General features: G+C 41.8%; 1 protein-coding gene across 1 annotated transcript in view; it reads right to left on the reverse strand.

Moving 5' to 3' along the window:
• The window catches only part of ATP8A2 (ATPase phospholipid transporting 8A2), a 603,997-nt gene that overhangs the window by 511,227 nt on the left and 67,367 nt on the right, over positions 1-25,403 (reverse strand). Inside the window, exon 2 of the mRNA XM_045869211.2 lies at positions 9,726-9,870. Within this exon, the coding sequence (XP_045725167.1) occupies positions 9,726-9,870 (145 nt within the window). The remainder of the gene's footprint in view (positions 1-9,725; positions 9,871-25,403) is intronic.

Genomic DNA, 25,403 nt, shown 5'->3' on the forward strand with positions numbered 1-25,403 from the left:
TTACTGAGTCAAACATCTTGGAATCAAACATTATCTCAAGGTAGAAAAAGAGCTGTCAGAAGCTGGGGGCGCCTGGGTGGCTCAGTTGGTTAAGCGACTGCCTTCGGCTCAGGTCATGATCCTGGAGTCCCGGGATCAAGTCCCACATCGGGCTCCCTGCTCAGCAGGGAGTCTGCTTCTCCCTCTGACCCTCCCCGCTCTCATGTGCTCTCTCTCTCATTCTCTCTCAAATAAATAAAATCTTTAAAAAAAAAAAAAGAAAAAGATCTGTCAGAAGCTGGGGTGACTCTGGTAGAGCTGGTGTTGCTCCCACCTTGCTGGAAGAGGGAGACAAAAAGCTCCACGCCTTCATGACTCAGCCAACAGAGGTCACCACATTATACACCTCTGATCCCCTAAGGTGGGGTAATACTGAGGTAAAGGAAAGTTTGTGTTATTTTGAGGTCAATGACCTTGTCCTAACTCACTGTTCAATAGAGCTAGAAAAAAATCCTCAGGAATATGAGAAACAGTGTCACCCCCTTCTCTGTCCCCATGTTTTCTATTCCTCCACCCACTCACGACTTCCCATCTAACCACCCCTAGTGACTTGTGCTTCTACAATGCTACAGCCCCCACAACTCACCTCGGACAATTACAATAACTAAACTCTGCTCTAAATAGCAGAGTGTGCTGGAAGGTTCTCAAACACAAATACTGTTACTTGCGCTTTACAAAGCTTCTCCAGGCTATAGTAGCCTAGCCATCTCACAGCATAGCTTCTCCAGTAACCTAGCTCCAGTAGCCTAGCTTCTCACAGCATACCATCCATCATCCCTGCTTGCTTCCACATCCTTGTTGGAAAGACACACACTAGGCTTTTCTACTCCTTTGCACCTTCACTTGTGCCACTCCCCATGCCAAGGATGCCCTCCCCCCATGAACCACATGAACCACACCTTGTCTTTCAGGCTGACCTCTAACTCCTCTTCCAACCCAGTTCACTGATCACCCACCTGCAAGCTTTCCCCCTTTCTGGCTGCCTCACCCTGCAGCGCAGCCAAGCACGACCCCCAATTCAGCAGTCTTGATAAAAGGGGACTGAAGTGCATTTCTAGTATATATCAAATCTAGTATATATATCTAGTATATATCAAATCTAGTATATATCTAGTATATATCAAATATATATCTAGTATATATATTAGAGACGGTGCTAAGTCTCATTGCTGTGATCAGTCTCAGTGCTGCTGAGGTCTGAAGTCAAAACTGGAATGGGTCAGACCGGATAGACGCTCTTCTTTGGAGAAAACCTAAAGCTGGTGGCTCCCAAGTAGAAGGTAGGAAGAGGCCATCAGCTTATATGTATATGCACCTCAAACAAGAGAGATTTAACAACCTTTATTGAATGGATTGGCACTGGTGCACCCACATGGTCCTACATAATACGGTTTGAGGGAAAGCTCCCTAAGGAGGAGAGAAGGAGTTGGGGGTGCAATGAACTAAACTGTGTCCCCTGAAAATTGATGTGGAAGCCCTGCCCCCCAGTATGGCACTTGGAGACGGGGTTTCTGTGAGATTCTGAAGTGGAGATGAGGTCATGAGCATGGGGCCCCACAACGGGCTTCGTGCCCTTATCAGAAGGACACCAGAGAGCTAGGTCACTCACTTCTCCATGTGTGCACACAGCAAGGCAGTGGCTGTTGTAAGCGAGGGAGAGGGCATGCACCAGAGGCTGACCATGCTGTCACGAATGGTCCTGGGCTTCCAGCCTCTAGAACTACAGGAAAAATCGTGCCTATTATTGTCTAAGCCGCCTATGCTATGTATATTCGTGGTGGCCTGAGAGGACTAACGAGGGAAGGACAGCGGTACCCTCTCCCGTCTGTTCGCTCGGGTTATTACTATATATTTCCATTTCTGTGTCCAGTTAGGTGCATTTATGGAGTAATTTAGCTCATTTCAGCTCAACTAACCCTCCCAAGAACAAGTGGCTTGAGAATCATGCAACGAAACCAACCACAGATTGAAAATAAGCAAATGACAAGCAAAAAAGCTGAACTGACTCTTCTTTTCCTAACAAAAGCTCTTCAAATCCATTTTACTAGATTAAACATTAGGATAATTTCATCAAATCAAATGAAGTCACCCAAAAGTATTCAAAACAATCAAAACTATTAACATGGGTTGACCTTCAATTGTTAACTGAGAACCTTGGTAAATACATGTTGAGTCTTGAGATAATAACTAATGATAGTAATATATATACAGTTACTTAATATACATATTAAAGTTTCATGGTAAAGTGTTTTACTAATGGGACATGCGATCAAAACAGTCTGGAGACCACGGACATAAATCTAGAACTTCTATGAGGGCACTAAGCCCACTCTCAAGTGGATGTCTTCTCTCAGACTGTCCTGAAACTGAAACCAGTCAACGCTCCTTCGGAGTGACAGTTTATGTATCAAATCCCAAAGATATATAGAATAATTCTCAGAATAACCAACAACATCCCAAATTCAACCCAAAATCCTTTTCTAACTGTATCTAATATAAAACAGTACGAGTAGCTAAAAACCTATGATTCAAGTTTTGAAGAGCTGGCTTTAAGAGAAAAGGGTAGATCAGCATTTAAATGATCAAACCCAACCTCATGGATTTCAGGAAATTTCTTTGTAAAACATCCCTGCATGTCTGACCCCAACAACAGTCAGACCTCTCCCTTTGTTCTCTGTAGGCATTGTCCCTCTTGAAAGGGATGCTGATTAGCATTTCTGAGTAAGCTTTTGCCGTCTGCTGAGTGATTCAGCCATGAGTGGAATACACACTTAGATGCTACTTTCTAGAGAACTACACAAAATTTCACGTGACTAAATTCTGACCACAAAATTTTCTGCATTTACTTTGCTACCTACTTTTCAACTTCTGTACAAGTAGGTCAGATGTTATGCAGACTCTCAGTGAGGCAATGTTGCCTGACACCCAAGGAGTAAGTATTCTCCCATCTAATTAGCACAATAAACATGTCAAGAGATGGGTCCAGTCTCCTCTGACCATCATCCCTTCAAAACCACTCTGTCTCCAATAAAGGACCCAAACATTTCCCAAAGCACCAACACAAAGACAGGAGTGTACTAGACAGTTCCTATTCTCCCAGACACTTCTGGTTTTTCAAATATTTTGAGGTAAGTTTGTCCTTACAGAGGAGTTGCAAAAAATAGTACAAAGAGTTGCCATATGCCCTTCACCCAGTTTCCCCACGATGTTAATATGACCATAGCATAAGGATCAAAACTATTAACATTGGATGTCACCTACCTCAAAAAAATTACTAAAGCAAATATGAAAATAACACTGACACAATACTAATTCAGCTACATCATTTATTCAAAGTTCAGTTTTTCCACTAATGTACTTTTTCTGTTCCAAGATCTGATTCAGAACTCATACTACATTTAGTTGTCCTAGGTCCTTAGCTTCCTCTAATTCTGGTTCAATTTTAAGTTGTTTTTCACAAATCCTCATACTCAATTCTTTTTATCAGTAAGAAGGAGAAATGTCCCCAAGCTCACAGAAGACAGTAAGACTTAATAAAATTTGGGAGTAAGGGAGAAGGGAAATAAGTTACTAACTAAAATTCTCAAGCCAAATGCCTTTACCTATTTTCATCAATGAAAATGGCACAGATGTGTCTTTGATCGAATTCAAGATATGCTCCATATCCACCCATACAAGGGTCAACTTGATAAAGAAATTACCATGTGAGTCTGTTCTCCTAAATATTTGCTGTTTCCATAGAAACATCAAATACAAAACTGGCCCAAGGCGGACACGCATTTCTGTCTCTAAAAATACACTTCAGGAAAACTCATGCTTTCAATGGTTACCTGAAATACAGTGCTAAAGGTCCCTCAATTTGAATATTTTTATCTGCACCATGCCTCAAAAGCCTCACCCAAGGGTATAAACCTGATAATGTTCTAATTACAAAAATCTTCTATGGCATTAGTTGCCGCTGGTATGTACAAATTAAGGACTCCCAACATGTGTGACATTCGTGTGCAGAAAATACAGAGCCTGGTTTGGAGATTAACCAAGTGTATCTACCTCTAAACTAAATTGTGAAGAAATGAATGAGTGAATGGTCACTAAGTGAGGCGATGAGATTAGCTTGACTAATCATTTCACTATGCATACACACATCAAGTCATGTTGTACATCTTCAATATATGCAAAAATATATAAATAGATCAATAAAAGCAGCATACACAGAACATCTTGAAGTGGTTTCGAGGTAGGTAACAGGAAAGCTTTCAACAGAAATTACTCTTTATTTTTTTTAAAGATTTTATTTATTTGAGAGAGAAATAGTAAAAGAGAGCACGAGAGCATGAGTGGGGGAGGGGTTGGAGAGGGAGAAGCAGGGGGCTCGATCCCAGGACCCTGAGATCATGACCTGAGCTGAAGGCAGATGCTTAACTGACTGAGCCACCCGGGCGCCCCAGAAATTACTCTTGATGAGGATTTTTATATATATTTACCTTTGCCAAACTTGACAGGAATAGCTGTCTCAGATACGTAAACTTTGGTTTTTCAAACAATCATCTTTACATGAATTAAAGGGAAGTTATGATTCTTACCAGGACCTTGGTATTGTTTCTGTTAAGTTTTAAGCAGCTTATGTGCTACGACCAGATGCTACCTAAATTCCTCAAGCTTTGGAAGAGAATCATGCATCCTTTCAGCACTCAGTAATATTAGATCTAGAACAATATGTGTCATCTATCACTGCTATTCATGCACAAACTGCATCTGAAGATTTTGTGCCCTTCATTCCTTAAGACAAACATGCGCCCTCAGACATTAGGATCCCGGCACAATACTGTAAAACTTCCATACTGTCAAACCTACCACCCAGTGCTCAATTCCTTTTTCTAGAAAGGCAAAATTCTATTTTAAACTTAGCTTAGCACAAACAATAATAAGCAATTTTCCTTTAAGACAAACCAAGAAGAAATGCATTAATTTGACAAAGCTCAAGTTATTGCTTTAATGAAGATTTTTGTTAGTTAGAACTCCCACCTGAAATGACTCATTCAAAACAGAGTATCTGTAAACATTCCCAACTTGCTCTGAAGACCTCATTTCAAACTGCCTCACAGCTTTGAAACTCACTATTCCAAATGGCATGCTGATAATCACATAAAGATTGCATACACCTGAGCTTGATTGAATCCATTTGCTCATTCCTTTGATCAGTAAATTTCAAGGTATTTTCTGGAAAAAAAATTTTAACTTTAAACATTTTTTTAAAAAATTAAAGATTTGGGGCACCTGGGTGGCTCAGTCGTTAAGCGTCTGCCTTGGGCTCAGGTCAAGATCCCAGGTCCTGGGATCAAGCCCCGCATCAGGCTCCCTGCTCGGTGAGAAGCCTGCTTCTCCCTCTCCCCTCCCCCTGCTTGTGTTCCCTCTCTCGCTGTGTCTCTCTGTCAAATAAATAAATAAAATCTTTAAAAAAAAATTAAGGATTCACCACCAGGTTGCTCTAAATAGCAAGCTTTCCATAAGCATTTAATATTTAAGTTAAGACACTGAAGAGGAAATGATATCATTCATATGAAATGTCCAGAACAGGGAAATCTACAGAGATAGAAAGGAAATGAGTGGTTGCTCAGGGCTGGAGGAAGAGGTAGGAAGAGGGCAGCTAAAGGGTGTGGGATTTCTTCTGGAAGTAATGAGAATGTTCTAAAATTGACGTGGTGATGGCTGTACAACTCTGAATATACTAAAAAACATTAAATTGTGTACTTCAGATAGACAAATTAGATGGTATATAAAGTATATCTCAATAAAGCTATTAAAAATATTTAAGAGGAGATTGTACACCAGAAAAAAGATCCCCACCAGTTAGGTGGACATATACACAATACTACATATGTATGTATGTACATTACAATATCCCATTAATTACTTCTCATTTCTAGAGAGTGAAGAAGAGGGTGACTGTCTTCATAATTAAGGCCCTAGAAAAATCAGCGCTTAGGAGAAAAAGACCATGTCTTATTTCTTCATGATTACAATAATCCAAATTCACTGGCTTCAATAATGTTCTAAAATTGACTTACACCTACCACAGCTTCAAATTAATCACTGGTGTTATTTTCAGTGTTGAGAACAAGAACAAGGTTTAGAGAGACATCTACTGACATGGGGCAGACCCTCCCAGAATTTCAAGAAATTGCTTGGGATTTGGAGTTACCATGTCGGGCATTCCCCTAAGGGTGCCAAGGCCATAGTCAACTCCAGCAGTGACCTTACTCGTACTCAGCAGGCCCAGCCTCTTTATTGGATACATTAGTTGAAATATTAACCCTAGATTTTCAATGCCTGTCCTGAATTGTACCATTCAACCCCTCACCAACCTTCCACACTACCTGACAACCATGTCCCTCCTTGGCAAACTTTGATCCCTTTTCTGAAGTCAAAATGCCAGGTACCCACAAAGACAGTCACAGTGTAACTACCATGATCTGAGGCTCCAAGCCAGAGGGGGCCTGGAGTAGGGAAGGCCAGTGAGAACACCAGCCTCCTGAGGTGTATAAGCAGCCACAAAATCAGTACCCTTGACTCCTGGGTCTGTCCCACCTGGTCTCTTCTTTTCAAAAACTGATTTAGAAGCAAACAATCTGGGATAAATACTCCATAACCCTGCCTCCAAAAACAAAACAAAGCAAAAATTAACCCTTTCTCAAGAAAAATTAAGAAAAAAATAATTTATCAACTCCATCAAGTCCCTTTTATGAAAATATTCCTTTGAATAGTTTTATCAACTTTTAGCAAATTGTTATGGCCAAGAAAAAAGTTTTATTAAAAGAATATTTTTATAAGACTTGAGCAATATTAAAGTATGAAAATACGTGGCTCAACATTTTGTAAAATCCTTAAGCTTTAATGCCAAGAAGTTTTATAATCAGTTCCTTAATGAACAAGAATTCACATTACCACTAGTAATTCCCCTAAATATAGGGTAGAGGTGAACAAATACTCAAAAGCCATTTTATAAAATAGCAAGGTCACATTTTAATTTCTTCGACCCTATTCAGTGTATTCTGAAACTTATATTCACAGGATAAGCCATGAACTCAGAAATTGTATGAATTTTAATATTTAATATATTTCAACTAATGCAATTATATTCTTATACAAGACTTTAAATAGAATATTTGGTATCTATCTACTTTATTCCTAGCCAACCTCGCTGTATATTTCCATACTTATTCTTCCCCTGACTCCAGAAAAGTACAAGTGAAACCATACAACAGGTAGCCACTTGAAAAATCAGATAATAAAATCAGCCTCAAAATTCAGCTTTGCATCTTGATTGCAGAACGAATAGTGAAGCCACATTAACAAGGCTATTAAACATCTTCACCTTCCATATAATAGAAAATTTAAACAAAACAAAGACCCTTATTTTCCCAACTTTAAGCATGCGTAAATGGATGCCGAAGTCAAAGAAATTAAGAGGAATTAAGCAAAAATACTACTCAAAAACATCCTAAGATTTAAAAAGAAAATTCTTCAATTTTAGATCCTTATATTGTGTATGTGTGTGTATTAGCCTAACACATTTACTATCTAAAGTATGTAGTATAGTGAAATATATAGTATAGTACTATATATATGAATTTCTTGAACCCCAAAATCAAGCAAAGAAGAGACAGGATATAATCTTTTTTTAAAGTAACCTTTCCATCTTTTTAAAAGCAACTGAATAGAAACACATATAAGGTATGAAGAAATGGAACTGTATCAGCAATAAAGGATTCCAAATGGTTTTAAGTATATTCACAGAGTTGTGCAATCACCACCTCAGAATGAAACCCCACGTACATTAGCAGTCACTCCCATTTCTCAACCTCTTCCCGCTTCCCTAGCCCTAGAAGTCACTAATCTATGTCTCAATGGATTTGCCTCTTCTAGACATTTCCTGTAAGTGGAATAAGGCCTTCTGTGTCTGACTTCTTTCATTTAGCATAATGTTTAAGTCTCACCCCATTGTAGCATGTATCTATATTTTGTTCCTTTTTATGGCCAGTGGTATTCCACCATTATGGATAAACCATATTTTATTTATTCATTCACCAGTTGATAGACATTTGAGTTGTTCCACTTTGGGGCTATTGTGAATAATGCTGCTCTGATCATTTGTGTACATGTGTTTATGTGCACATAGGTTTTCTTTGATCTTGGGTGGATACACCTAGGAGGACTGGTGGGTCCCATGGTAATTTTACATTTAACCTTTTGAGGAACTGCCAAATTGTGTTCCAAAGCAGCTGCACCATTATTCATTCCCATCATCAGTGTATGGAGGGCTCCAATTTTTCCACATCCTCGCCAAGACCCAATGCCTGTTATCTTTTTGATTAGAGCCATGTGAGTGTGTGAAGTAATAACTCATTGTAGCTGATGCTCTGTATTTTAAACCAAGACCACTCATTCTTAAATGGGACCTCAACTACTCTTCTAGGCTACACTTTTAGGTGAAGAATATGCCCCAATGGTCATTCTTAAAACCCAAAATAAAGCCAGGATAATCTAAGACTCCCTTAATAAGTGAAGGTATCACCTCCATATAAAATGCACCATTATTCTACCACAAACTCTATCAAGCTATAATCATGCTCAACAGCCAAACCTTTTTCAAAAGATGTCAGGCTAAGCAGCCTATGTAAGCGCTAATGCTGTAATGGAATAATTAAACATGCAACGAAGTTTTAACCAGAGCTTTACAGAAACACTGGATTGGAATTCAAGCTTGTCAATAATCTATGTGTAACCTGATCATTTAACTTGTCTACACCTGAGCATGAGTTCCGAGACACTCACAGAACATCCTCTGAAGTCACTCACATAAAGTTGTCTGAGGCTGAAAGTTTAATGAAATTTTAAAAAGTACTAACACCCATGCTTAAAGATCTAGCTTTGCACAGTGGAAAGAATTTGAGCTACAGTAGTCAGAGAAGGTGGGTGCTATTGCAGCTCGGTCGATTAGTAGCTGTATCACCACAGGTACATTATTTAACATCTTTCTATCTCAGTTTCCTGATCTGAAGGTAATGCCTTCAAGAGGTTACAAGGATTCCTTGACCTAGTACAGCTAAAGCATCTGTCGGTAGCCAGCAAAAAAGTAGACACTTAAATGTTAGCGGAAAGATGGATGAAAGCTAACTCTGGGCAAAGTTTCCCAGCAAATAAAGACCTCATAACCAATGTTGGGGACCACTTAGGGCCAAATGCGAGTCCTTGTGACCTGTGGGATTCCTTTATAAAAAGCACTTCCCCACATTATGGTCTGCAAATTGATAAAGAGAGCTATCATATGGCTTAAAACAGGACCAGGAGGAATTCTTGGAAGGGAGCCCAGGGATGAAAAGATAAGAGACCTCATTTTTGTCAGGGACAAAAGAATAAAAACTTCCTCACAGAGAGCCTGAGCACAGAACAGATCCCACGGAGAGAAACGTAAAGGCTGTATTCACATGACTCCATTGGAAGCTCAGGTAGAGACTGCCAGGCTCTAGGGGGACGGGGGGTGGGGGGGGAGGGGGGGACGGGGGCTGGCGGAGGAGAGAGGGGTGGGGGCTGGCTAGGTGTGTGGAAAAGCTGCCAAGAGGAAGACGAACCCCATCCCAGCTGTGAATTAACTGTCCTTGCGTCTCTCAGCCGCCTTCCCCTACCTGATCTGGTTGTCACGGAATTTGTTGAGATGCGGTTGGTTGAGGTAAATGGTGCGGGCTGGTGCCTCCAGCTGGTCTCCAACAGACGTGGCCCGGGACATCTCATCCTCTGCCTTCTTGTAGCCCGAAGAAGGACGAACAGGTCCTGCAGAGACGGGGCGCGGGCAGAAAACAAAACACAAAGAAGTCACGCCAGGCTAGAGGCAGTGAACACGGGCTGCGGGCTAGCGGGCGGGGACCAGCTGGGAAGGATGCTCTGGGCGCTGCTGGGCCCGCCTATGTACCTTGGCTCCCCCTGGAGACCTGCCGCCGCAGCTGCTCACGGCTCCGCCCCGCCCCCTCCCCCGCCCCACCCCCGCCCTGGTCCCCCGGGCGCCGAGGAGGGAGCCTGTGCCGCCGCCGACTCCGCCCCGCCCCCTCCCGCGGCCGCTGCAGCGTGAGGCCCGGCTGCCAGCGGCACCGCTGCCGGCTGCAGGGGCGGGGAGGGGCCGCGGGAACAGTGGGGCCGGAGCCTCCCCCCACCTTCCCGCGGTCAGCTCCCCCTGCGGGCCCACGGACTGCGCTCCGGATCTCGGTTTTCTGGGTTGCTTTGATTGTGCTTAGGACAAAGATACCAGCAAAGGGGATGTGCCCTGCGTTCAGTCACCGCATAAAAGGATGGTGAAAGCACATCTCCATGCCCTACAAACGAAATTCCCAACCCTCCGGGTGATGGGCTTGGCTACACCGTGAGCCTGAATGCACCAGCTGCCTTTCTCCCCAGAAGTGCCCGGCAACCTGAGTGTGGTAGCTTTACCAATCCCAGCTCGCGGAGGGATGCATGATTTTTCATTTCATAGCTCCAGTTAGGTTTCTGTGGTTAAGACACAAGCAAGCCTGTCGCTTTAAGAGTTGATTTCAGTCCTATAGTCAAGCCTCTCTGTGAGCTCAACCTCCCCATAACCTTCCCGTAGGGAGGTGTCAGCATGGAGAATAATGATATGCCCACTAGTCACAGTGCTACACCTGAGCACACGCACAGCCAGTCAACCCCATCTCCAACTCATCACAAGGGGCAACCCACCTCAAGAAGGGACCTTCAGGAAGGGGTGCCTGAAGCAAAGGATCACAGAAAAATAAATGCCCTACAAATGCAGCCTTGTCTCCTTTTCCTCACATATATTTTCACTCTAGTATCTGCCATGCTTTCCACCTATCAAAGAGATGAATGATGTATCCTGTTTAGGAAATGGACATCTCATTTCAGTCAACATCTACTTCACAGCTACAACAAATATTCACTGACAGAGAAAAATCTTGAGATAGAAAGTTTCAGCTATTGAAGTACATCATTTTTTTAAGTGATTATAATCCTATTATAATCTTTATCACAAGAGGGGGACAACCAAAACGTGGAATCAGTTGAGAGCTGACATTTCCCGAAGAGTATTCATAGCTGGGTCCCTGGTCACAGCAACCTGGCTGTTCCCCATTAAGGGACTCCATCTTCAGATCCTCACTCCCTGCCTCCAGCCTCCACTCTCCCAGTTTCCTCTGGCTTGGGGGGGGGGAGAGGGATGGGGGCTACTCTGTCCTCTGCTTATGGACAAGGGGCAGCAGAGAGCAAAAGTCCCTACTTCAAGACTCACTTGCCTGAGAGCTTAGGCTCCCACACTTCAGTCAGAGAAGGCTAGGTTTTAAAGCATTTGTTGATTTAAGGCAGATAAGCTAGTTTCAAAAATATTCCCTATATAGAAATATTGCTTTTATCTTGGCCCACTTACCCCACTTTATCTCCAGCATTTATCATCATTACCTGGCATTATTCATCTATGGTCTCTCTTCCCATGGCCAAGCACAGAAGCTCCAGGACAATAGGACATGTTTTGTGCACTACAGTGATCTCAGCACCTACAACAATGCCTGGCACATAATGGGCATTCATATTTGCTAGTCGAATAAATCATTTTCTTATAAAGCGTCGCTTTGAATTCTCCAGGCAGAGATGCAGTGATATGCACAGAGGGCTCAAAGGCCATATACTCGTATGGGTCAGGATAGTTCATTGCTTAGACTGTATTAACTCAGTGGCTCTTGACCCTTGCTGCACATTATCACCACCTAGGGAGCTCCCACAATTAACTAGATCCTGGGCCCAAAGCTCACAGATTCTGACTTGTTTTACTCTGTTTTAAAGTAACTTAAGAGAGGTGGGCCTGGGTGGCTCAGTCGGTTAGGCACTGATTCTTAATCTCAACTTGGGTCTTGATCTCAGGTTTGTGAGTTCAAGCCCCACGATGGGCTCCATGCTGGGCATGGAGCCTACTTAAATAATAACAATAATAATAATAATAAAGTAACTTAAGGGATACGAGTGGGCAGCCACAGTTGAGAATCACTTGTTATATGCTGCTGGGAACACAAAAAACAAAAGATCTGGCTCCTGCTCTCAAAAAATTTAACCAGTTTAAGGTGCTAAGGTATAACCATAGTTACCAATAAGCCACAGTTTATGATAAGTGACTAAGAGTGGGCTTGAAAATGCTAAGGAGGGTCAGGAGTCAGCAGCCTGTTTGTGCTTGAGGGGAGCCGGTCAGAACAGAGTTTGAGGACAGATATAAAAGCCTTAAAGTATGGGTAAGATTTCTATTAGGAAAGAGGAGGACAAGGACATTTGGGGGAAGAACAAGAAAAAGCTTAGGCAAAGGCCCAAGTAGACAGGATGTATATGAAGCCAATTAAACCAAACAAACAAAAACCAACACTGAGGGTCCAAGTGGGAAATAGAAAGCTTGTGTGGTGGGGGGGGAGTGTGGAGGGGTGAAAGACTGGGGAGGATTTAAATGCCAGGCAAAGAAGCTTAAACTTCATCCTGAAGGTCATATGAAGCCACAGACAGTTTCCAAGCAGGGGAGAAATATAATTGGCAGTGATATACAAGTAGGAGCAGAAAAAGGGGAGAATTTGTAGATGAGGAGATCAGATAGGAAATTAATTCAACCTCTAGAAGCAAGACGTTTAAAAGCAAAAATTAAATGGAGAATGGGTAAAAAAACATGGACAGAAGAACCATCTGAAAAGAAAACCCTGCAAGACTTTTTTTGGACTTAGTGTGTGGGCCAGAAAAAAAAAGACGATTGGGTAATTGGGATTTGAAGAAGAGAAGATTGGGACAAAAAAAGCACTACTGATAGAAATGAGAGTGGAAACAGTTTTCCCAAACAAGAATGTTAAGTGTTGGATAACAAATATTGGGGTGCAAAACAATTACACCATTAGTGATAGAATTACATGAAATAATGTCTCCCAAGCACCTACCATGCATGAGGCCAGCTCACCTCTGTACACTACAACAGGGCCAGCCCTAGAATTTTATTCTAGGTAGCAATCATTATAGTTTCCCCCTACCTACGACTCTGATGACTTTCTTCTACCTCAGTGGCTTCATCTTGACCCAATGCTGCTTTGGAGAAAAACATTAATCTTTTCAAAATATCACACATCTGTTGAAAATGTATTGCCTAAAGAAAACACTATACCATATATAGTGAAGCACATTATGACTAAGGTTTCAAATTCAGACTCATGAGATGAATCCTGAGCTAATGCATTTTGAAAATACCACCATGCAAAATTAGAGTAGATGCTTACAACTCCCCCTTATAAACAAGCACAGTGTCAGCAGACAGTGGGAGTTCAATAAATATCTGTTGAGAAAGAAACCGAAGTAAAAAGGATAAAGAGAAACAAGAGTAGGCAAATGGACAAGCACCAAGCTTGCCTACTACAAAATGGAAATGCAGACAAGACAGCTGACAGCCAAGGACACGAGGGCAGGGACTTTATCTTGCTCATGGTTCTAGCGCCATCATCCTGAATGATGCCAAGCACACAGTAAGCAGTCTGTAAACACAGACAAATAATGGGCTAATGTAGCAGGTGCTTTTTGAGGATGCCTACCCAGCTGCTGAAGCCCAGACTCGCTTGCCTGGTAACTGAACCTTTCCCCTCCCACATGCAGGCCAAGCAGCCCACAGATAGGCCTATAAAATGCAATCCCCTTCATCCACCACAGCTCTCTGCCCTGGGGACAGTTACTTGGTCCAAGTTGGACCATTAGGAGTCTTCTAGAAACTGACAGGGGACCTAAGGAAGATGGTTTCTGCATGTGGCTGCTCTATGAACATATACACTCCGGGTCTCTGGTGGCCGTCTCCTACCCCTGGAGTAGGCAGGGAAGTAAAGTGTTTCTTTGGGAATGAAGATGAAGCGGTTTCATGGAGAGCAACAGAAACTGTCCCAACATCTTTCTGGATTCTGGGTAAAGTCCCCTCCTAGATGCTACCTGTATTAGGGTCTTTGGGTTCCATGACCCACCCCGAATAACCAGAAATGCCAACCCATACTGTCAGGGAGCACACAGAGAACCTATTTTTCCCTTTAAGACAGATGAGCAAGTAAGGTTAATGAGGAGGCAGAAATATCTATTCACATACAGATCACCCTGTTGGGGGGAGGCAAGGTTTTAGATGCCTCTGGCACAGGTGCCCGTAGATGCCACAACCCACACCCAGGGAAGCCAGATCTGACAGAGGAACGTCTGCATGGCAACATTTAGGTTGCCTGGTTGGATAAAGCCCAGAAATAGCTGGAAGGTGATCAGCTAAATAAAGAAGCCCCTCCTCCCTTGAGACTTTCTGCCAGGATAAGAGAAAGAATTCTAAGAAACAGAGATAGATGATAGGCACAGTCTCCTGGTGGAGAGCATTCTCTAAGAGGACAGATAAAGAATAAGAAAGGGGCAGAGGAAAACAGGCTAGTTCTAGTGCACATGCCACTGACACTCACAACCCTTCCACGGGTCCCAGCCACACTGTGGCTCTAGCTTGCCTGTGAATCTCCTCCTACTCACTTTGTCCATGTCCTGGCCCAGATTTCTCACTCCACTCATGCAACCTGTCTGTGGCAACAGGGAGGTGAAGCCACCAGCTAGGAAGCAGAGTCCCACTGGCAGGTGGGCAGACAGAAGTGAGGACAATGCCTCATGTCTCCTCATTACATAAATTAATTCCATGGAGATTCTTCTGGGAAGAGAATGAAAAATGTGAAAAGGTTTCTGAAATTTGTTCATATCTAATTAAGTATATATTATTTTATGATTATTTATATAATACACATATTAGTGTGAATGAAATTGGTCCAGGGAGTTAAGAACCTCAAAGAGTTAAACACAAAAGGGGAGATAAAGGCCAATTTTTACTAAGCATTTCATTGCCTTAAGCAACGTAGAAATAAAATCCTTCACTCTGAACTGTAGTATTTTTCTCTAACTCAGAACTCCAGAAGATGCTGGTAAATTATCTAGTCCACATCCCTTGCAAAGAAATCTTACTATCTCACAGTAGAAACTCTTGGGAAAGAAATACTCTAGTCTTCCTAAGTCAGAAACCTATTAAAGTGGTGAGCCTTTTCCCAGAACCTCTGTAACTAGCTCTGTGGGAAGTCAGAATTTGGTTGGACATTGTTGTAGGAGAGAGAATTTGGCTGGTCTCTGTCCTGGCTTTCTGGGGAAGCTTCTAACCCCTTGGAACTATCCCAGTGACTGGAGTGTATTTGTTATTCATGGTGGGGCCTTGGGACCACACCCAGTTTTATGCTAATGAGGTGACCCTGGTGGGCCCCTAGACCATTTTAGAATGGGGGTGGATCATGTCAGAAAAACCAACCATGTGATTAGAGGGTTGGGGTCTGACCTCCCAACTCAGGGAGGAAAGGGGACTGGAGACTGGAATTCAATCATGTGGCCAATGATCCGATTAATAATGCCTATGTAATGAAGCCCCAATAAAAATTACAGACACCAAAGCTCAGGTGACATGCCCTAAGGACATGGAAGCTTCATATGTGGGACCCTCCCAGACCTCTCCCTGTGTCTCTCTCCATTTGGCTGGTCCTGATTTGTATCCTTTAGGATAATACCTGTAATTCTGAGTATAGTGCTTTTCTGAGTTCTCAGTTTTTCTAGCTTTTTATTGAAACTGAAGAGGTAATGGGAATCCTTGAATTTGTAACTATTTGGTCAGAAGCACAAGTGGTCAAGGCATCCCAGAGCTTGCAGCTGCTATCTGAAGTGAGGGAGGTCTTCTAGAAAATTGTGCCCTTAACCTGTGAGGTCTGAGCTAACTCTGGGTACTTAGTATTACAACTGAACTACAGATATTACTCTGTGAACTCCAGAATGGCAGAACCAAAAGGGAGCCTTTATGAACAATCATAGAAGTATATTAGGTCAAACGCAAGATAGGATGAGAAGCCAGATCTGCAGAAACTTGAATCCAGTGCTCCTTCCATTAGGACAGGCTTCCTCTATGAGCTTAGGCAAGTCAGGACACCATCTGAGCCCTGGTTTCTTCATCCACAAAACAGAAATCAATGGTATAAATCAAGAGATGACAAACTTTCTGTAAAGGGTCAGACAGTAAATATTTTAGGCTTTGAGCTACATACAGCCTCTCTTTTTTAAACACAAAAATCTTAAAAATGTAACCACCATTCTTCACTCACAGGCCAGATTTGGCCCACAGGCCATAGTTTGCTGACCCTTCATATAAACTAAGTTCTTTCACAGTTAACAACCCAATTACATCCCAACTCCTACCTCAAGGAAATATTAAATATCTCCCATATCAACAAAACAGGACATAAAATTCCTAGTAAATAGGTTCTTCAGGCTTTTGTTCCTGGAGTTAAGTTGACTATGTATTTTCTTCTAATTTTGTATGTACTTTAAAAGTAGGTAAAAGATGGTTTTTGCCTCCAGAAAAATTTCCAGGAAAACAGTACAATCATCATAGAGCTTTATAACAAGAGGCATGTGTGTGTGTGTCTCCTCTGCTTCCCAAAAGGGTTTCAAGTTCAACTCTGGCCTCTACTCTGTATTTACAAAGATGTTTCATAATCCTTCAGAACACAGACACAAAGCAGTCCAGCAGCTGGGGAAGTACTTGAGCTGGTTATTTCTCCTAATCAAACGAACACAATGAAAATGCAGTGCAAATGTGGGATGTGATTATTCTAGCCCCGGCGGACACATTTTGGAGGCCTTTTCTAGACCCCACGTTGCACAAACCACATCTCTCCAAATATAGCATCTGTGATCCACTTCTACCCAAGAATTAAAAAGAAACACAAAGAGAGAGGACACCTTTTACTGCCAATACTTATTGGCTTCTCTTTTCTCTTTTTCAGGGATAGAGAAAGCGAGAGGGGAAGTAACTGGCCCTGGACTATTTAGGATTTGAAATATTGCTGGGTGCTGAATTTATTTAAGCACATATTGGGCCCTTCCTAGATCTAAGGCATTTTTCCAGGTAGTGGGAGGGAAAGGTGTGCAGTTTAAGCCCCGGACTGATGCTATAGTAGAAGCAACAGAAACAAATGAGACCAAGAAATAGGAGAACCCAGAGGACAAAGATGACCGCCAGTCTCAGCTAGGGCCAAAGAACTGGGCGATCTTATGGAGGAAGCATTTGAACCAGGCTTACAAAAATGAGTATTATAGTCTAACTGGGTCGTGTGGAAAAAGAGCATCCCAGGAATAATGGCGTGTGAGCAAAGGCACGTGCCTGTGATACTTTATTTACAACCTAGTTGGCTCTGGCACCATGGGTGAAAGTGGGACCATGGTAATTTGAGGCTTTGTTTCCAATAAGTACAGCAATACAAATCAGCCTTCTGTTCCTCAAAACCCATTTTTACACTTTAGATTATTTACTAATTCACAAATGATGAATTTTAATATAAGCGAAGGCAAATGTGATTTTAGGAAATATCTTTGATATATAAAAGCTAAACATTAACCAAAAAGAAATGCTAGGTTTTACAATACTCAATTCAGAGGATTTTTCTATATGGACTGGACTGACTGAGGCTTAAAATACAAGCCCAGTGGCTTCTCTGTAGCAACTCCCTGTGTTGCTAGGAGAGATATTCATTACTCCTGCGGCCAGGAAACTGGGCGCAAGTTAAGGACACCAACCCTAAAAATCATGATTCAGTAAGCATGAATGCAGTCTTTGAACAGTGAATCCTAGGAGAGGTGCAGTTTTCTCTGAAGGTGTTTTGCCTGTCCTCAGCATTTGGAAGACACACAACACCTTGGCCAGGGGTGTTTAGATTCACTGCACATTGTCTCACAGCCAGCCCACCCATCCAGTGTCATTGGCAACCAATCCTTCTCTTGCTCATGGTCATCAGCCACCTATCAGCAGCCCTGCCAGGATCAGCCCCTGAAAGACCCCAGTAGCTTTTAAATCTGCTCCCAGACCACATGAAAAGTATAGGTAGGCAATTCAGGACAATGAGACCTCGTCTGACTCCTCAGTTTTATCCTCAGGTATGTCACATGTCTCCCCTTTGATTGGGGAAACGTCCCCCAGAGAGAAAAAAATTAAGATGTTTCTTTTCAGATTGATTTCTTTTCTCTCCACTTCTCCCCCTTCCACCTCCTAAAGAGCAAAAGGACAGGCAAGCTTTTCCATGTACGCCCCTGACATCATTCTCTTTCTGGATCCCAAACAACCCTTTACAAACCCACTGAGGTAGCTCCTCTTCAACGTAGAAAATGCTGAGAGTCTGTTGTAAATACTACAAAAGGACGGAGAAAGTAATCTACAAAATCTCCTCATAAACAAAAGGCTAGCTTGCCTATCACTGCTATTTTTGAAAGGTAAAAGGTGAAGACACCTTGATATTTCTCTTGGCAGATCTTCTAAGCTTTCCCAGGGAGGGGGAGGCTCCAAGTGCATGGAAACCAAATGTCAAGTACAAGAGAAAGGCACATTCATTTGCTCCAACTATCATCCCATTTCACACGTAAATCCGCCTGTCATGTTTGCTTTTTACCACTGGTCATAGAACCTAACACCCTTTATTTCTATCAACAATCTTAATGTAACCTTCAAAATTACACGCACTCAGGAAGAGTCAACCAGGAGGCCAACTTTATTCCCGATTCCACTGATACAACACATTCTTTTCCAGTGTGATGACTTTTCCTGACTTTCTTGTTGATGTGACATTTTGTGTATCACGTTTCTTCTCAGACACAGAAGTGAGAAAGTTCCAAATATGGAAAAATCTTTAAAAAGGAGGAGCAATGCCAAAGAGATGCAGATGGAGTCCGTTAACTCCCCAGCATCCTCCACCGATTTGCATTGCCAAACCAATTAGCTGCCTTGCCATGTCACTGAGAGGTCATAGTTACGGTAAGAAGCACAACAATCTTTTGTTGAGCCTGGTCTAAGCACTCCATATGTATTAACCCATAGAATTCACAAAACAATCATGAGGAGCATGTTCATTTTGGAAATAATTAGAATGGGGTAATTTACCAGCTAGCTTAGTAACTACAAGGTGAATTTTGTTCCTTATTATATGAGTCATTTATAGGACCTACATTATAAATAATTTGGGGGAGGGGCTTCAAGGAGTTTCCTCAAATAGACAAATATTTGTTGACTGTCTTTTATCCTATTAGGTTTCGGTTTTTTTTTTTAACTAAAAGTATATCCAAAAAAAAGTATATCCCCAGAGTCTATACATAAAAAAAAAAAAAAAAAACCTCCCCCAAATGCCAGGCTCACAGGTAGCATGGTGGTGGCAACAGTGATTATGGGACTGGATGCTTAAACTAGGAAAGCCAAGTCTCTAGAGATTCAAGTGCCCCGAAGGCAGGAACATGTAGAAGAAATCAGTAAGTCAAGCAGGCAGGCAAAAAGATTGAGGCAGACAGGAAGTCATTCATACATCCAAGGTTCAGAATATTCTATGTGCACAATGCCAAAGTCAAAACTCTCTCCCTGCATTCAGAGAGCTTGTAATCTGGTGAGGAAATAAATTGGTGCAGAGTAATACAGCGCAGAATGTGCAAGGTTTCCTTTCACCTGGATTTTCTTTCTTCTAGGGTGTTCTCCGCCTGCCAACAACTCATCCTTAGGCCATAGCTCCGGTTATCTCTCCTCTGAGAAGTCTTCGCTCATCACACTTTCCCAGGTTGGGTTAGATGCCCATCCTCTACTTACAGGACCCTCAGATATTGGCCAGGCAGGGAATTCCTCCAGGGGCCATTTTTCTGAGTCTTACACAACCTACATAACCATATACAACTGTCAAGTCTGTGCATTTTCCATGTCATAATTACTGTTTATGTGTCTTTTTAATTGTGTCTCCAACTGGAAAAGTATGGACTATGCCTTGTTGATCTTACTATCCTCAGCATCTGTGGGAGGGGAAGAAGGGACAGTGAACGCTATGGGTATGTGGGGTCTAAGAGAAAGACTAGTGCTTCCAGCTGGAGTAGAAAGGGGGGTGCTTTGGTTGGGGAGATTTAGGAGATCTCTCACTGTAAAGCCAGCAACTGAGCTCTATGTGAAGGGCTCTAAAGGGTAAAGATGGGGAAGGACATCCACAGAGCAAGACAAAACCATGGACAAACATATGATGTGAACAGCTCTCATGCAGCCTTCTAGGATGTCCTCTGTCGTTCTTGTATATCTGTCTGGGTGTGGAGGGGGGTAGAGCACAAGAACGACAAAAGCTCTTAGCTTTGCTTCCCTACACAACACTGCCTCTGAAGGCCAGAGCAAAGAATAGGGAACGCAAAGACCATTTTGATCGACAAGGTAGAAGAGGCTAGATGACCGAGTGGTGAAAACATGTACAAAATTACACAGGTGTATAGTAAGAAATGCTGTGATAGAGCTACACATCAGGGAAGATGCTCACACAAAGGAAGGGTCTCTAGCTATAGGTTAGAGAGCCGTGGACACCAGAAGGAGAGCAGCTGATTTTAGAAGCAGATCAAAGGAATTAATGAACAAAGACTGGCAGTTGACTGGCTGACAGGGAGGGGGAAGACCAGAGGCTTGCCATTTTCTGATGCTCTTCCTTTACCTATGGATTTCTGATCATTTAAGCAATTAGTTCCCCCTTGAATGAAAGGATTTTCACAATGGACTAAGAAATTGTAAAGTTAATACAATCAAATACATGATCTGTGTAGTCAGATATCCTTATGACCAATAATTCTATGAAGATGAGGGTATTTGAGGCCCAAATAATAAAAGCATTACATACTATTCTCGGACAAGAGTTCAATCTACCAAAGACACTACTTAAATGGACTGAGTACTATATTTCGTAGGACATGCACCTCTAAGCTTTATCATTGCCAAGGTGTACAGACGATAAAAATACAAGTTTATGAATGTAAAAAAGAAGCCACATAATTCAAATAGGTAATGACGAGGATAATAAAAAGTAACTTTATTCTTCACTCCATGGACAATGGGGGAACACATTCATAAAAGCCAACAGCACCCACCATGCTTCCTATTTATACCTCCCCCTGGATACTTTCTCTGCCAAAACTTTCTCCTCTGTTGGCTTTAATTCTCTCCTCCTCTTAGAGAATAACTTGAACTTTCTGAAAGTCTTGCTTTTGGGTCCTTGAAGTCAAGGACTATCTCATTTCCCTAGAATTTCTGGCATTTAACATGCGCTCAAAGTGAATAAATGGATTGTCTTTATATTGTGGGAGGGCAGGGAATCCCTCCAGGAATGACTGACCTGAATTAGAAGTAGTGCAGCATCCTCCCTTGCAATTACTTCCCAAATATTTTGATTTATCTTTCCATCCCACATCCAGTCTGTCAGGAAATACCATCAGTTCTATCCCCACTCCTACCCTGAACGGATCCCGAATCAGACTGCTTCTCTCCCCATCGGCTGCTACTACCCCAGATCAGCCTGTCGCCATTCCTCACCTGGACACTGCAGAACTTCCTAACCCATCCGCCTCCTGCCTTCCACACAGGAGGCAGGGCCATATTTTTAAATGTAACCCCAGATCTGGTAGATTAGTTTTCCACTATGCTTTGAATAGAGAGCAAACTCCCCAGCAGAGGCTAACAAGGCTCTATTCCAGACACACTGGCCTTTTCTTCTGTCCCTCATATATGTCCGGCTCATGTCCACCTCAACTCCTTAGCTCTTACTATTCCTTCTGCTTAGGAGTTATCTAGAGCTGGAACTCCCTTCATTTCTCTGCTTTCTAATTGCTTGGGTCTCTGCTCAAATGTCCCATCTTCAAAGCGTTCTACTGTTACTGTGCTATCTACAGTCATTCTTCCCTTTGGGCATTTGCTCTCCAGGCTTTCTTTTCTCTAGAGCAGTGATAACTCTTATAAATAGCATTTATCCACACATCATCTCTCTACCCCTCTAGAATATAAACTGCATGAGCTGAGCTTTTCTTTGTTTTCTGCTCTCCTCCTGGTGCCCAGTACATGTGTTTGGTACTTGCCTTCTGAATGACTCCACGAATTCAATCTGCTTTAACAAGTCTTAGCAAATAATCTGTTGCTAAACCCAACTCTGTTGCTAAGGTTCATTAATCACCTGACATATATCAACATTACCTATATCATCACTTCTTTTCACTATGACCATAAGCAGACATTTTGTCCTTTGGTAGGCCAGGCTTTGAGCCTCATTTTACTAATTTCTCAAACCCACAATGCTTTACCTATAATTTAAAGCTTGATCTGTGAGATTTTCATCTGAGCAATGAAGATAATACCTACTTCGCCTAATAATTTTATAATGCTAAAACTGAGAACTTGGGTTTGAAAAAGATAAGTAAACTACAGAGTTCTATAATAAAATAAGGAGGTTATTGTAAAATCACAGTATACAGTCATTAGTGTATACTCTATGTAGTCATTAGTGACTCTATTAAACTTCCATTTCCTAAGACCTCCCCACCACTGCCAGAAGCTGTCCACACAAACTCAGATTTAATTCACAACCACCCTGTGAGAATTATCATCACCCTTTAACAGATGAGAATATTGAGGACTTGTGAGGTTAAACCAAGGTCACTTATTGGTGATAATATCCAAAGTTCAGATCTAGGTCTGTCTGGTTTCATTGATCACGCTTTGAAATTAGACAATATTGATTTTAAAGACGTTCCATGGGACGCCTGGGTGGTTCAGTCAGTTAAGCGTCTCCCTTTGGCTCAGGTCATGATCAAGTCCCGCATCAGGGTCCTTGCTCAGCGGGGACCCTGCTTCTCCCTCTGCCTGCCACTCTCTCTCTGACAAATAAATAAATAAAATCTTAAAAAAAAAAGATGTTCCATAATATTAAGAACTCATCCAAGAATCTATATAATATTATGGGCATGAGCAAATGGAAGAATTTTTTAATGTAAACACAATGACACAGTGAGAGAGTGTTCAAATCACAAAAAGCAGCCAAGGGAGTTCTTCTGGTGTTCTGAGTGGTACCGTGGTACCCACCTGCATTTCTGGAACAGGCAGAAGACCATGCATTACCTATCAAAGCCATGAAGACCATAAAATGAATACCCGTGTCCAAATGTGGTCCAAATCTAAGAATATAGGGCAACCAAAAGTTCTGGCAACATGAAAAAATATGCTGAATAAGAAAACAAGGTTTGAAAAAGCAGCCACATTGAGACAAAGCTGCACATGTGTCAAGCTACTTGGCCAGCTAGGTCAAACAACTTACCCTCAGAGATTTTAAAAACATAATATCTGAAAATAAATGTGCTAGAACAGTGCTTGTTGGCATCTTAGTTGGCCTAAGTAACTTTCAAAATGAGACCTATTTACTTGCCATTTTGAATTCTATGATCACCTTGAGAACAACTTGAAATCTGAAATTTGCAAAAACATTAAGCAAACGTTCACAAGTCAAAAGCTATAGGAAGATAAAAATTATTAAAACCAATCCCACAAAAAAGAATTCCTTGTAGGTGATATAAAATGTAACTACATGAAACATACAACGACTCAACATCACAAGGGCCTTGCTCCACATCGCGTGTTTGCCCGACTCGGTGCTCTCGCTGTCCCCACCATTGTGTGAAGAACACATCTGCCAAGTGACTGCTCCCCTAGGTTAGTAATTCAGTCTTAAAGCTACTCAACTCTACGGAAAGCCCACACACCTGACATTGACATTGTTAATACAATGATCTCATTACAACAGCCGCACCAGGTGTTACTCAAGTCTAATCCAGAGTCCTAAATCCACCTCCAACTTGACAAAACCAAAGAACAGATCTCTCCATCTTCCCAACCCCAAACACTGATACGCTCTCCTGAGAGGTGCTGGATACAGGTACCAAAGAGAATTTTGTAAGCACAAGGATTTTCATTAAAGAGTCTATTAACTGATATGGTTGTAGTCATCAAACAGAAACGTCACATGAGAACACTTGCTAAATATCTGAACATCAAACCCCGTAATGCCTCAAACAATGACTTTCTGTCAAGAGACATTATTCCCAAGAACTTCTCCATATTTACTTAGTTTATATTCCAACCAGGAATTCTTCTAAGGTGGTCCACTTAGAGTCTCTATTTTTTGTTTCAGGGCCCAAGGGCAATCCCCATGTCCACCCTTCCCTTCTAACAATATCACTCCTGTACCCTAGAATTCTAGTTAAATCCCATATTTTCCTTGACCAAAAAAATCACTTGCACATTAACCCAGTAAACTCTTCTTTTTCTACCGTGCTTTTCACAGCTTATGTTGAAAATTTTACTATGTTTAAGGTTGCCCTAAGTTTTTAACATTGAGAGGCACTGCATTGTAAAGATCCTCTGTTAATTACTCCAGCAGGTATAAACATCCTGACTAGAGTACTGATAAGTATAATTATGAATAACCAAAACACCAAAGATTATTTCATTATGGCTATCCGAAGTGCATTAAATACGGCTATTTCTGAACACTTTCCTTATACTGCAATTTGTGTGTGCATATATAAATTTTGAATAATAAGAACAATGTTGATCAGATAACAGAGACTAACACTGTGCTGTCCAATAAGGTAGCCACTAGCCCATGTGACTACTGAGTACTTGAAATATTGCTAGTCAGAACTGAGATATGCTATAAGTAGAAAATACACAGCAGATTTTGATTATTTTATATTAAAAATGGACATAAAATGTCTCAACTTTTTATATTGACTACATACTGAAATAACATTTGGGATATATGGAGTTAAATGAAATATACTGTTAAAGTATAAATATGCTCATGTTAGATTTCTTTTTTTACAGCACTGGCTTAGCAGTTATAACTTCATTATTATCTTGCCTGTCAACATATCCCACAGCCTTCCCCACCCCTCAAACTCACAACTTGTATCTAAAGGAAGAAAAGTAATTTAAATACCAGCTTAAGGAAAACTTAACAGGGAAGATAGATCTATACCCAAAATCACTGCCCCAAGCTGGGTATGAGTAGTTTACCTAGCTACAACTTAGCCTACTGGCAAACACCCCTCCAGCTGTGGTTTAGGGACGAAAATGCCTGTCCGTAGAGAAACCCACGTGATATAAGAGTTTTTCACTAAAACCAAAACAGTTTTCTTATACAAGAACTTTAGTTCTGGCTTAGAGGTAAGCACATATTTTGTTTATCCTTGTTTCTAGGAAGATTAACAACCTAGACATTCCCTTACCTCCGATTAGAGACAATTAGAGGAGAAAAAGATCGTTACAGTCAGCCACACGTCAGTCAGAAGTGACTGTTCACAGCAAGGAAGGACAGAACTGCACAGGGCCCACAAGTGTACCAAGTACAGCAACCCTGAGG

Source organism: Mirounga angustirostris, unplaced genomic scaffold (assembly GCF_029215605.1).
Source record: "Mirounga angustirostris isolate CCGP_5_RB_7025 unplaced genomic scaffold, mMirAng1.0.hap1 SCAF_3, whole genome shotgun sequence".
Taxonomy (NCBI): domain Eukaryota; kingdom Metazoa; phylum Chordata; class Mammalia; order Carnivora; family Phocidae; genus Mirounga; species Mirounga angustirostris.